This window comes from Rhipicephalus sanguineus, chromosome 1, assembly GCF_013339695.2.
Source record: "Rhipicephalus sanguineus isolate Rsan-2018 chromosome 1, BIME_Rsan_1.4, whole genome shotgun sequence".
NCBI lineage: Eukaryota > Metazoa > Arthropoda > Arachnida > Ixodida > Ixodidae > Rhipicephalus > Rhipicephalus sanguineus.
Window position 1 is genome coordinate 181,001,464 of NC_051176.1, and position 15,142 is coordinate 181,016,605.

The 15,142-nt window shown below is 48.0% G+C and overlaps 1 protein-coding gene across 1 annotated transcript in view; it reads left to right on the forward strand.

The window, feature by feature from the left end:
* Nucleotides 1-5,740: 5,740 nt before the first annotated feature.
* The window catches only part of LOC119380540 (hemicentin-2), a 50,472-nt gene continuing 41,070 nt past the window's right edge, over nucleotides 5,741-15,142 (forward strand). Inside the window, exon 1 of the mRNA XM_037648989.2 lies at nucleotides 5,741-6,018. Within this exon, the coding sequence (XP_037504917.1) occupies nucleotides 5,741-6,018 (278 nt within the window). The remainder of the gene's footprint in view (nucleotides 6,019-15,142) is intronic.

A 15,142-nucleotide genomic window follows, 5' to 3' on the forward strand; every position in this document is an offset into this window, starting at 1 on the left:
ATTCATTGTGATTCTGTTATAATGTCCACACTCTTCCTTACTATATACCGGGATACCTACACCCGGCTACAAATTTCAGAGGAAACGTGCTGCAGGTCAATTTTTTCTTTCTAACCTGTTAATATACACGTGATACTCATAATTTCATGAATACCTGTGTGGGCAAGAAAAATATGTACATGCTTGAAATTTTAATTGGAGGCTATGTTTCCAGCCTTTGTGCAAAGTGAGATTTTACGGCGTAGCTGCGTATGGCTAGGTTCCGGCGGATCGCGTCCGCGAACGAAGGACGTGCATAGCAGCAATCTTCGGCGAACCGATTAACTCGACTAATCCAGCGTTTTTGAGAACAAACAATGGATATGGCGTAAAAGTAAACATAACGGTGTAAAAGTAAACATAACGGTGTATGATTTGCCGACACGGCAGAATGACATCATCAATTTTGCCTCAAGGACAAGACCACTTGCATAAGAAACGAACGTCATGCCATTTTTGTACTTTCGAAACAACGTGGTTCCTTATGCACTTCAGGATTTCATTTTGAGACCGCCGTTGGACGCCGTTGATGAGATAAATACGTCGTTCGCAAGAGGGATCTTTGAGTGTATGTCCTTTATTCGCTCAATGTTGTCGATAATAATAATACATAGATTCCTTATACCAATATTATTCACTATACCAGACCCGCAATAGTCACAGCTTCGCTGGCTTCCATCTTCACAGTGTGCAGAAGCACTCCAAATTTTATCGCATAGCTCGAGTCCTGTAAACGCTTGTCACCGGACGTACATACATTGTCCAACTTTTCCTGGTCACTTTAACTATCTTATATAATGTATGAATGAGCTAGGCCGTATTGCATTCCCTGTCTCAGTATTTGTGGCATTCAGGAATTTTCAATATTTTGATGGTAGCCTTTCTAACACTTAAAAAACACTCGGTCGGTCACTTTTGCGTGCACGAGCATGCTGCTCTGTACAAAATGGCATAGAGCATGAACACTGCTCTTCTGATGCGGTGAAAAGCAAAAAAAAAAGAAAAAAAAGCGTGGAGGACGCTTCAGCTACGCCTCCAAGAGTAGAACGCGATAGCGTAATCGGACCCCGTGCGCATCGCCTTCTCATGTGCGGGCCCGGCTTCGGTTCTCAGTGCCATGCCTCAACCGTTCCATAAGGAAACGAACGACTGTGCGCGTAACATTGGCCGTTTCAAATTATCCTAGAATGCCTACTGCAAGTACAGTTTTTAAGTGCCCACTACGCCATAATTATTCCTTTTGCAAATCGGCGAAGAGCCCACTACGCGTCCGTAAGGCAACACACGAACCAGCGCAGCTGTTCATTTTGTTTATGCTTTTGCTGATGACGATGATTAAATATATCTTAGCGCTTTGTAATGAGTGGGCCTTTAAAACATCCACTCTTTTCGCAATTCACATGCTTTGACGACTACTGAAATTCTACGCTTCTGCCACGCAATATTACATACGTTAAGGAAACGCCTTCCATTACATGACATTCATATAGTAGAAATAACGTGGCTTTGTGGTAGAACGCCAGCTTGCCACCCAGACGGCCGATGTTCGATTCTCACTCGAACCCGAAGATGTTTTTTGTTTATTTTATTTGTATCTTTCTCGGTTTTTCGGCCACGAACAAGATGATTTTTCGCTCACAACCAACGACGCCGCCACCGACACCGGAATTTTTGCGAAACAAGCTCTTCAACGCTGTCGCGTTAAAAAAAGTTTTTTTTGTTCACGCACGTACTAATTACGTGAAACAGGCCGGATGCCTCACGCATGGTTGGTTGACGTGCACATCTAAACGCTGCCGGAAAGAAGCATCTGTCCTTCATTCAGGATTTGTTCTTCCTTCTTGAGATATTAAGCATATTTTGTCGTTGCCTAGCAACAAAGTTAATAACCCTGAGTGCTCTAACTGAACCTATTGGCCGATGGTTAATGTCAGAGCCAGGGTACAAAGGCAAGGGCGCGCTATGAAAATTCGGCAAAAGGTGACCAATTCGTGAGAGACCAACACTGAATGAAGGGTGAACGTTATGTTTTGTCGTGTACACGCCTAATGCTGTCACTGTGTTATTAAAATTTATTTCCACCCTCACGTTTTCATAAAAAAGCAAATGGAACCTGGTTAAAATCATTCTCTGGCCTTTCTACATTTTTATATTTCAGAAGATGCCCCAATGCAGTACAAAGCAATTAACACCACTGAGGGTGCTTTGTCGCTACTCTGACCCGCTTGTTCTCATCAAAGCATAAAATTCGGTTCTTAAAGGCATCACATGAAGGCCTTCTTATCAAGGAAAACACTTGTGGGGATACATTTTTTTTAAACAATACAGATTTTTAATAAAATTATATGACACTCAGGGTCCTGTCGTTGTCGCGCACGAACTCTGCGTCTCGGCGAAAATATCTTGTCGCAGCTAGAATGACACTGACGCAACTAATTAACAAAACTCGTTATTTAGCTTTTTAATTAATGACTTGACAGCAGTTGTTTATATTATAAACCTGTAGTGCGTGACAATTTACGGCATGCACATTTTTCTTTAGAAATGACAAAAGTCGCACATAATTTGAGATATTCATAATCGCATTTTAAGCCCGATACCGAAGCTGACCGCACCCGGCGCCAGGAAACGCCGCCGCCTTGTCACGTCATACCGAAACATCCTGCGACAAGTAACGGAATTTCAATGAAGGCGCGTCGCGGCAGTGTCTTGTCGTGTAAAGCGGCCATAATCTCAATTTCATACGTCAATCGCCCTACCGTTGTGTGGCGCTTATCTGCTTCTATCGCGCAGTGCGCAACAAAGCCGTAATTTTCTCTCCCTTTTAAGCATAAAACTCAGGGCCACCCACTGTGGTTCAGCTTCTTGTAGACACGCGAAAGCGTTTTTTTTTTTTTGCGCCTGTGAGTAGTTTAAGAAAGGAACAGATAAGCACTACACATTGCACGCACAGAATAAGCTGCTTACTTGTGTATCTCAGGCTGCTTGGTGCTTCTTCTGACCATATTGCGCTTCGACGCGCCTAATTCAGAATTCGTCACTTTCTCGTGAGGAGTAGTTTCGGTCTGACGTAACAGGGACGCCGCGTTTCCTGCGCGCCGCGCGCGCTCACTTTCGATATCGTCCTAAAAATTCCATGATGAAGATCTCAAATTACGTGAAACTTTTGAAATTTCTAAAAAATGGGTATTACATCAGCGCTTATCCACAGAAACAAGTGTTTCGAGTATTTACTTAGAAAAGGTAATTAACGAGGTTTTGTTAATTAGGCACTGCAATGTCACTTTAGTTGCGGCAAAGTATTTATGCCGCACTGTAGAGTTCCTGCGCGAAAATGACAGGATCCTGATGTGATATGATTTCTATTTTAAAAAATCTGTATTGTCTAAAAAAATCCGGCAGATCCCAGATTCAATTTACTGCGAAGCTGACAGCGAGTAGCAGCCTGTGGCGAATTCTTGGCTTTGAGCCAAGCGTTACGAAGTGGATCGGTGTCTTTGTGTAAATTGAGTAGTTGTACGCATATCGTGGACTTGCCAAGCCCGTCGATTACACTGGCGTGGGAAGGTAAGCATACAGTTATGTTCAGACCAGCGCCTTCAGACGTAACGTCGGCCTTCACGCTGGAGCAGATACATCAGTTTCATCGCGACGAAGTCCACACTACGGCGCGATAAATAGTGGTAGTCGGCGTATTTGAGCAACGTTTGACTAACGCTTGCGGAGTCATGGGTGTGCACATGTAACGTATTTACGTAATAGCGGGTAGCCAACACTGCAGCCACAATAGGCGTTGTCCCGACATGAAGCTTATGTAGGATCTTTTTCAGAGGCAGTTTGAAGCACTCACGTGGCTCTGTGGTAGAATACTTGATTGCCGTGCAGTATCCCAGGGTTTGAGACTGGCTTCTAGCAGGATTTTTCGGTCATCGAAAACGCCCCCAACGCCCGCACCGGATTTTGTGCGACACGGCGCTTCGTCCCGCTATCGTTTTAAGATTTCCAAAGCCTGCGTTGCTACTATTTTTAAGATCGACTGGTTTAAGCGACCGCTTGTAGGCATTCAATGGAGAGGCGTACAAGTACCTTGACAGTGCCTTCTTCCCTGTTCTTTCTTTCTTTTAATCCTTTCATCCCTTTCCCCCAGTGTAGGGTAGCAAACCGGACGCGCGTCTGGTTATCCTCCCTGCCTTTCATTCATTTTCTTCCTCCTCCTCCTCCAACGCCTGGGTTGATATAGACAGTGAGTCACCTGTAGTGCATACCCGCTTACCACGGCCGGTGGTACGCGGGTATCTGCCACACGTGACCGGTGGAAATGGTTTCATGGCGTAAACGACAGGCGAGTCAGGTTACTCATTTCGCGATCTGTGAATCGTGTTCGTCACACACACATACCCGCCTATGCCAATTTTGGTATTTACGCAGTCAAAGGGACCTCGCAAGACTTTTTCAGCATGGTCAGAAAACGCTGCCGGCCGGGTGTCGAGGCTCGTAAGAACATGTGAGCCAAACATTATAGCGCAGCACGCGGCCTGGAACTTACAATTAATTCTCAATGTCAGCTAAAAATCACTCACTCTTCTCTGGATAAATGATGTCATAAACGAAAACGATTGCGCCCTATGGGAACAGCATAGTGAACGCAGCCGCCGCAGGATGGCGCGACATACACGCGCGCTAGCTCGCGATCACACTCATAATGTAAGCGGCGCAGACGAAGAAAAAAAAAATTGCTGACGAATAGACGTGGCTTCTTGCCCCCTTGTCATCGCCCCGCCCTCCCCCCTTCGCGTAGTTTTCAGCGCGTTCGCCGGTATGAAAGCAGAGAGAAAGCGCTTCAAGCGTGCTACAAACCTCTGTATTTCCGCACGTACTTGAGAGATTCTAAAAAATTTCGCGGCGGTCGATTCGTGAAGCAATAAACTCCTCTGCTGAAGCCATTCGATGATTTCTTGGGAAAGTGTTGCAGGGCCCCTCTAAAGGCTCGTTCACACCGAAGGTGGAGCGGCAAGTGGCCAAGCGGGTTTTTCAAAGCGGCGTAAATTCGCTGACTTGGTAGTGGTTCGTAGGGAAAAGGAAGAAGGCACCTAATTTCTGCAGGCCAATAGGGAGCACGGCGCAGTGCCTTAGGGGGTAGGGGGATGGGGGAGAAAAAGAAGAGAAGAAGGGGAAAAAGAGGAAAGGGGTCAGTGCGCAGCAGGCGCGGGCGCGGCAAGGTTGGCGTAGAGCTGAGGCTGTGTAGCGGTTGAATGCCGCAGCCGAGGTTGTAGTCCGCCGCAGCAGACGGTGCCAGGCTTCCTCAGGAGGATGTCCCGACGGGTAGGGGCGAGTCTACTCGCTCCTGGGGGCACCGGGCCGCGCGCCGATGGCCTGGAGGCAGGTGGTTCGCAGCGGGTGCTCCTCAGGGAGGAATTGCATCACAGCCTGCAGGGTGGCCAGCAGGTTTGCGATGAGGGTGTCCCGCGGGTCCTCTGCAGGCGCAGCGGGTGGGGCAGCAGGCAGGCTCGACCTGGGGGAGCTCGCCGTTGGCAGGAGGGATCGGCGCGGCGCAGGAGATGGGCGCTGCAGGCCGGGATCCATGGTATTGCCCTCGAGAAGTTTGTTCTTAATCGCAGCAGCGTAGGAGCGCACCTCACAGGACTCCTTGCGTACTGCGGCCTTGACCGCCCTTCTCGAGAGCGGCGCCGGAGCGACGGCCATGAGCGTGGCCACTCTCATTTCCTCCTGCCAGCGAGGACAGGTGGGGGTGTCAGCTGCATGGGCCCCGCCGCAGTTGACGCAGCTGGGGCTTGCAGCTCTCCGCCTCCAGGTGTTGGCGGCCGCAGCGGATGCACGCTCCCGTGCGCTGACATGCCTCGGCGACGTGGCCGAAGCGGCCGCACTGCTGGCACTGGAGTGGTCGCGGTCTCACATGTCGCACACGCAACCGCAGGCCAAACAACACGACTCGTTCAGGCGGGAGCGGTTCGGCGAATCGTAGCTTCACCGAGGCTCCTTCCCTCGTCGCCGAGAGCACTGGAACCTCCGAGGTGATGCCCGCGAGCAGCTCCGCGTTCGTCAAGTCACCGTCCACGCCGTATACGAAGCCGGTGCTGAAGCGACGATCCGTATTTCCTTTATTTCTCTCTATTTTCTCCTCCTATTTCTGTCCATCGCTTTCTTTCTCTCTATTTTCTATTTCTTTCTTTCTCTCGCTCTTTTGCAAGTGTTCGTTTTCATTTGACACTCGCACCTGCTGTACACGGTAGTGGGACTTGCCCAATACCTGTGGCGCATACCCACATGAGGAGCTTTGCACGACGGAACACGTTTTGCAGGACGAAACACGTTTTGCACGACGAAACAGCTTCACTGTAAAGAGAATGAAGAGAGCGCGTGCCGATTCATGATGATTACAGCTTTTTAACGACGGAGCCCAAGTTACCGACAGCTTAACCAGCTTCACTGTTGAAAAACACAAGAGGCAGGCGCCACTCTGGGAAGTTTTCCATGATGTATGCTGCGCCCGGAGATCGTCTTCTTTATCGCCACGGATTCACGCTTTCGCAAAGACGAAGCAAGAGTCACGCGAGCGCCGTTTTTTTTTTATTTTAATCACACGAACACCACGAAGACGACGCTCCTCGACTCGCGAGGCTTGCGGGTGGTCATGTGACTTTAACCTCAGTTAATTCCTCCGATCAAAATCACATGTTCTTATGCCGCTGTTACTGTGGTTGTGTTTATTTAAATGGATATTAAAAATTGACAGTTTGTGGACACCGTTCTCGCGTTGTCATCGCCGCCATACTCCGACCTACTTTCAAACATCTTTGCTGTACGGCTCGCAGAATGCTAGACACAAGAGCATCCGATTGAAGCGCACCTACTCACCCCACCAATCTCACAAAAGGTTGGCGGTGACCATGTCAGTGAAAACCATAAAGGGTAACCAGTAGTACCAGAAGAACAACTTGTTTCAGTATGTAATTTGTCTTTGCAAAGCATGGGGTTGGTAATGTTCTTACTAGTAGAGTTAGCGGCATATATATTATTCAATCTCCCCGTACAGCGCTACACGGAACTGGGCATGACTGCCGAGGTCGCAGACAGAGTTCATGACGGTGGGCCACGCTACGTTGAACGAGCGTGTTCTATTAGCGATTGCTTCCTTTGGCGATTTAACACATTCCTTCCTGTTTGCTTTCACATTTGTTCGACTGCTCACATTTCGAGGCTACTTTGCTATTTGCGGCTCAGAGTTCTGTGCAGTGAGGTAGCGGTGCTATTGGCGTTTTCTATTGTTCAAAAACCTTTAATGGAGCACACACACACAAGAGAAAGCTGCTCTGCACGGCCGAAGGACACAGGTGTACCTAATAGGTAGAAATTTCAAACACTGCTGAAGATTTCAGACAGTGTATACAGTGTATTTCACGCCGAACGCCCACGCGATCTATTGAGTTCTTCTAGAACTCATTGATGATGTAGTTTTCTAAAGCATTTGCTTTTGTCACGTGCTCATTTAGCCGACGATTTGCCACGTGCACTCCTTTTTGTAATCTATGTAACCGATCCGTTACACGTATAGCAACTGCCTTTCGCAAACCGCGCCCGAATGTCTGGGAAGCTTCCAGATTATTTTAGAATTTTCTGATAGGCCCGAGCGCGCAGACGCCAACAGTTGAGTTTGTTCTGGAACCAGCCACCGGCGATAAGACCCGAATGTTCGATGCCACATGTATAAATGCCGGCGCCCCTAGCCGCAGATCAGTTTTTCGAAGGCCGACGCTCTGTTCGCCGCTATAGGCTCTGATATACTCCAGCGTAACGTCGACGCGCGCGTGCGCGCGTCACGGCGACGTTACGCCAGCAAAACACAGCCCTCTATAGTCCGGCGTCGGCTGACCGCCGACGCAGCCGACGGCTGCTGGCGCGCTCGGGCGTCGCTCGGCTCCGAATAGACCCTGCTGCATTTGGCGCCAGACGCGCCGGACTCGCATGTGCAGGAACCTGGGGTGCAATCGCGGAACGATGCTATTCCCGATTCCAATGCCATATTCTATGCTATTGTTATCATCCACCACTCGCGGCTTGCTGATCGCGTTGATAACGCGGACGGACTGTCGTTCTGACCAATGGCCAAGCGCGAAAAGCACGAAAAGCATCGGAATAAAAAATAGAATCGTTCCGCGATAGCACCCCTGCTTCGCGGGCTGTTTCGTCGGTTCTCGACAGCTGGCGCGGCGCGTTCTTCGCTTTACTGCGCATGCGCTCCTCTAGATGCCATCGCCCCGGCGCGTCGGAGCCGGCTCGACTGTAGAGGAGCCCGATTAGCGCCTGGCGTAGCGTCGCCGGCTCAGCGTGACGAAACGCAACGTCCACGCGCACGCTCGCGTCTGAAGTCGGAGTATAACAGAGCCTTATCAGTATACAGCTTGAATTGCTGGTACTTAGCTCCTTTAATTTTCCAGGCACAGGTTCGCCCAAATAAAGAGTTTTGTCTCGAACACGCCGACTGCTGCACCGATTAACGTTATGTCCACGCGACAATATATATCTCTATCGTGTTCTTTTAATTTTCTTGCACTGCCTCAGCTTAAGCATTATTAAAAACGCTTGTTCCCTCTTATAACGTCGATTTAACACTGACAGGGGCGCTTTGAAGCTTCTTTGGAGCGCTCTATTTATCCCCTACCTGCAGCTAATGAAGTGCTTTAGGTTGGGGAAGATGCTTGGTGACTACATTGTCTTGCTCTTTTTTTTTCGTTTTCTGCTACTTTTGTTCTGAAGGTTTCGCGCTGTACGTCATAGCAGTGCCTAGAGGCGATTCTTGTCTTGCTTAACCTGTATTATGCATTTTCTCTCTGACTCAGCATCAAGTTTGATGTAAAGTTATTATATTCTACAGTCCAAGGCTGCGCATTGAGCTTTGAAGGACATTTACACGGGTGCTTCTGCGGCTTTGTTCGTAACGCCTTACTCTAGTTAGCACAATGTCGCGGCTCCGGTCCCCAGCCCTGCTGGCCACGTCCCGACTTGAGCAGCATGAAAGAACACAAGGCCTGATTTCGATGCAGGTAAAAAGTCCGCTGCAAAAATTAAAACTGAAGCACATTAATCTGGGCGAGTTGGGTATGATGCTATGATTGCATCATGAAGTGCACTGCACAAGCCCCGTATTAGGGAGGTGTCAAGCTCTTTTCTTGGGTCGTGTACTTGTGCGCAGGTGAGGTCCCCCTGTGAGGTTCATTATGCTTCCGTGAGGTCCGTTACAACTGACTGTGCAACCAAGAATGTCTTCATAAGTTGCACTCTAATGAAGTGATCCGCAATGATATCTTGCCATTATGTTCGCTCCTTCAACGTGTCTCCAAATTTGGCTCAATAATAGCACACGAACTTGTTTCCTTTCTCCTTTTATATTTCGTGGGCCAGTGGTCCTACCACAACGAATATGAAGTAAAAAAAAAACATGGCTGATCCTTCCGTCATTGGAATCGGCCTTACACGAAAATGAACAGTGTATTTCCAGGAGTACATTTGTTTACCATACACACAACACCTGAGGCAGTGCAGGGGAATGATTTTAGGCATGCTTCAGTTAGAAAGTAGGTTCTGATTCGGGCAGTCGAAACGCCGACATCGTGCTGAGCAGTGCAAGAGCCACAGCGTCCCTACTGAGCGTTCGAAGAACTTGGTTGCTCTTTCTTCGAAAAACCCTATTTATTACGTAATAACTAATAATTGTTGGGATTTCATGTCCCAAAACCACGATATGATTATGGGCAACGCCGTAGTGGAGGGCTCGGGAAATTTGGGCGACCTGGGGTTCTTTAACCTGCACCTATATCTAATGTACACGGGCCTCAAGCATATCGCCTTCATCGAAATGCGGCCGCCACGGCAGGAATTCTATCACGTGACCTTCGGATCAACAGTAGAGCACCATAACCACTAGACCTGTGTGGCGGGGTACTTAATACGTCACAAAGAGCAGAAAGGGGCATTGCTTCTGTTCGCACACTACTCTATGCGGTAAATTTTTTTCATCTAATTGGCCGATGCACGGTGCAAGATCATTTTCCCTCGTGTCAGACTGCTCTGAACAAGGTGTCTGAGTGGAAAGAAAAACAAAGACCCTGTGGATCGTACAGATCATACAGATCATACAGACCCTGCAAGAACATCTACACAGGTTCATCCAATACACAGCCTAGTATAGTCAGTGGGCTGCGTTCAGTGATAGAGCACGCAAATGTACTGGACACTTTGTGATAGAAATTCCAGATTGAGTATTCCGGTGTTGGTTATAATATACGTATATACATTCAAGTGCTCGAATTAGCAAGACAAATCTGAGGCGGTTTTCTCCACTCCTTCTTGCGTAATTACAATACAAATATTTTACGGGGCCTTCGTCCTTTGGATGTGTCTGGTGAAGGCAATGCGAATAGCAATCTGTCTCATGATGAGTGCATTAGGTAACCGTAGGTTTCATGAGTTATGATAACTGTTATATATGGAGACAGAGAGCCAGAAAAGGAATGACAAATGCTGTGAAGAAGGAAATGTACCCAGTCACTGCGGCGGCCGCATTTCAATGGATGCAAAGAGATACTGGCCCGTGTGCTTAGATTTAGGTGCACGTTAAAAAAACATGGTTGATCCCTCCGTCACAGGAATCGGTATAACACGAAAGTGAACTGTGTCTTCACAGAAGTAGTTGATTGTTTATTGTACATTGATTTATGAAAGCTTTCACAACGTACACTGGTGTTTGGCAGCTATAGCACCGTTTGACGTGGATGCACTCACGTCGACGCCTAGTGTCACACCTCCATCCCGGCGACTAACATATACATGATCATGATGTAACCCTTGTGGTAGCTGAAGTAGTTAACATACACGTGAGTACAGCATGGTGAATCCCGCGGAAAGATGGCATCCACAAGCGGATAATAAACACTGGTAATCAATATGCACTCATTCAAAGCGTCATCATTTGACGAGAGAAACGCCAAGGTGTGCGCTCATCAGTAATAGGGTAACCTACGCCTGTGCTAATGCATATGCCACAGAGCGCTTCAGGAACGCGAGAGGCCGAGTTCGTAGCTTGAGCCTTGAACGCGGGAAGGTGTTCCGCTTCCTGCTGGCGTGTCTCTTGCTGCACTCATAGCACTCACTGCGCGACAATCGTCAATCAACGTTATTGCCTTTGTGTGCCGCTCATTGCAGAAATTTTATTAGTCGGTGTTGTCGCACTCGAAACGGCAGGCGGCAAACGCCTTTGGTGCAGCTGAAGGCTATACTACTCTAGAGGCAAGGCGTCACACGCTAACACGACGCGAAAGGCAAAGCACATACTGCCTCGTCACAGAACCGAATCATCGCGTACGGCGTATCGCGTACCACCGTACAGTTTCCTACAATAATGCATCGAAAACCTCCGTTGCGCTATAACTACCGAATCGTTCCCTGTCGGCGCTCGTCAGTGTCACGATCCAATACTTCACCGCTGCTAGACGGCGACACCAACCCCTTCAACCAAGATCACTGTGAGAGGGAGAAGTGTGAGAGATATAAGGCGCATTTGTGAAACTTCGTGCATGTGCTTCGGTAGCGCAGTGGGTAGAGCGCCTGGTACGTGTCGTCGCGGACCTACAGGTCGTGTGTTCGACTGCATGGTCTTTCAAATCAACCAACCTTTTACAGCGGAGCTGTTAAGCTTTTCCTTAGTCCGTGCGGCGTCACCTGAAAAATCAGTCGAGCTTGCAATAGCTTAGGTAAGCCAAGCTAAGGCTAATTAAGCCTACTTATGCCTAGGTTATTTGAGCCTAGCTTAATCAAGCTTAGTCAAGCCAATCAATACCGATTCGATAGCAATCGATATCCAATCAGTGCTGATCGATAACCAATAAAGACCAAATAAATCATAAAAATCGCACAACACAAATAGCTATGCTTGCTTGAGCTTTGATGCACTGTTTATTACCGATCAATACCTAATCGATAACCAATCAATGCTGATCGGTAACCAATCGATACAAAGTAACTTATAGAAATGCCGCGAAACGCGTAAATATGCTCGTTTAACCTTGCATACAGGCTTAATACTGATAAATAGCCAATCAATAGGCAATCAATACTGATCGATAACTAATCAATGCGCAATAAATCGTAGAAAATGTCGCGACTGCAGTGTTGTACGGAACGGCGTTCCAAGGAACGCCATTCCAGGAACAAGTTTATTTTTGGAGGAATGGAGGAACGCCTCAGTTCCATTGAGGATAGGTGGATCTGTAGCGGTAACTCGTTACGTTTACGTACGAACCGTAGAGGGAACGGCGTTCCTTCTCTAAACGTTCTTCGGCATTGAACAGGCGTACGCATGCAGCACATCATGCAGAACAGGTCCGATGGCGACCGTGTGAGGCGCAGTGTTGTACACGTTCCACTAAAACAGGAACGAAAGCTCGTTCCTCGTTCCTTCCCAATCTTAGAACGAGTTCCCGTTACATGTTCCCTTAATGCGAAAGGAACTCGTTACAGTTACATTTAAATAAATTGGAACGTGTCCTTACGCTAATGTTACTTTTGAGTTTTTAATCAAAATGTAGTGCCGTATAATCCCGAGGTGAACTAGTGTAAGCGATTCAAAGCTCACATCAAGCTACATATATTTTACGAATTTTACATCGCCGGCAGCAGGTTATATGTAGATAGAAGGAATCTAAAGAAACGCTCCTAGACGAATTTTTATAGACCAGAGGCCATACTACAGACATATCTAACTGCAACTTTCGTGCTCGTCTATTACAAGTGCAAAACATGTGGCACTTTCCACGTCAGTCTTCAAATGCGCAGTCAGAATACTGCACTACAGATATTCAAGTAGAAATTTCCACACATGCACCAATATAATTAAGTTTCTTGCACATGATATCGCATGTAAAAGAAAGATACGTAGGCGTTTAATGAGTGGTGATTCAGTATTGCAGTGCGAGTGGGAAATAATGTCCAGGATACATATTCGCGACTTAGTAAAGTCTCTTGTTCGCACTCAGCAAGAGTCGTATGTCGATGTCTGTATGAGTAACTGAGGAGACAAATTGCAACTCATGATTACTAAATTGGATAAGGAAAGCAGAACGGTAGATCTGAAAGTTAATATGCAGAAAACTAAGGTACCTAATGCACAACAGTCCCTGAAGAGAACGGCGTTTTGCTATAGGTAGCGGCGCACTGGAAGTTGTAAAAGGAATACGTCTACTTAGGACAGGTAGTGATCGCGGAGCCGAACCATGAGAATGAGCTAGAAGAATAAGGTTCGGCAAGCATTCTCAAATCATGAATGGTAGTTTACCACTATCCCTCAAGAGGAAGGTATATAACAGCTGCATCTTACCGGTGCTTACCAACTGGAGCAGAAACCTGGACGCTTACAATAAGAGGGATCAACTGAAATTGAGGACTACGCAGCGGGCAACGGAAACGAAAATGATAAGCTTAACCTAAAGAGACAAGAATAGTGCAGAATTGGTCAGGGAACAAACCGGTGTTCTAGGACACCTTAGTCGAAATCAAGACGAAGAAATGGACATGGACAGAAATGAGAACGTTTGGGCGTGTTGGTTGTTTCATCGTTCTTCAGCAATCCATAGCGCAATAAAGAACACGGGACAAGAAAGAGACCAGGACAAGCGCTCTTGTCCCGTGTTCTTTATTGCGCTATGGTTGCTGAAGAACGATGGACATGGACAGGGCATGTAGCACGTAGGCATGATAACCGCTGGTCATTATTAGCAACTGACTGGGTTCCAAGAGAAGGCAAGCGCGCAAGGGGGAGACAAGAATTTAGGCGGGCAGATGCGATTAAGAACCTTGTAACAGGATAAGGCGCGCACACGAACATGGACACTAGAAGAAAGACGCAAACAACGCAGGCGTCTTTCTTCTAGTGTCCGTGTTCGTGTGCGCCTCTTATCCTGTCAAAATGAACAACTAGCAACTAGCCCATTTAGCCGTGTTACTGAGATTAAGAAGTTTGCGGGTATAACGTGGCCGCAGCAAGCACAAGACCGGGTTGATTGGCGGAGCATGGGAGAGGCCTTTGCCCTGCAGTGGGCGTAGTCAGGCTGACGACGACGATGATGATGATGATGATGATATTCGACAGCCGAACCTGTTTTCTCGTGACCACTTCGTTGGCAATGTTGAAGAGCCGCTCCATCAGGCGCTTGGGGGTACTGCCGTGTTGTATACAAGCAGAAACAAAGTCAACCGAAGTCGTAAGGGCGAGGGCAGGCTTAGCGGGCGCAACAAGCATGTAGCCCTGGGTGTACGCGTATCGTTTATTGCAGGACAGACGTCATCGGTGCGGCGGCTGTCGAATTAAACTATACTAAAAATTATAGACCGATAGCCACGGCGATCACTCGCATGTTGAAGGGATGCCTGCCCAAACGCAAACATCGAAGGCAGCGGAGCGGACAGGCGCCACTGCGGCACCCGAATCCATTGCGTTTCGGTCCTCTTCCCCGCTATCCACGCAACCGGGTGTCAGAAGACAGATTTGTCGATAGCTGCCGGAGGCATGCACGAGATACTAAACGGACAATCGAGCCAGCTGCTAGAGACCACTACACCGAGAAAAATACTCCGAGGAACTGGGCCAAAGCTTCGCAGTCGGCGAGCGCGCGAACATAAAACTAATACAACGTTGAAAGGGTACGCTGCACGCGGCAAGGCGCTCACTACCAAAGGATAGAACCAAAGTGTAACTTCGCCACCGTTACGTTGGGGCGCAAGACCATCCATGCGCAGTGGAACGCATCATCGTCCTCACACCTTTATTGTCAGTGATCTGGTCTGGGTTAGACGACAAGCTCGAGATATCCGGTTCCCAAGGAGGAAATGTCTCCTCGCTTCAGTGGTGTTTACCGCCTCATCGAACAGCTTACACCATCCACATTTAGGGCTTTACGTATGTCGTGCTTGACATCTCGTTTGGTTAATCAACCACGACCGGTACACGTGCCCCAGCTCAAGCCTTATTTGCTACCAGTTTCTCCAGTGACCGAGCAACTGCCCCTAGTCAATGTATAAGAGACCACGTCCG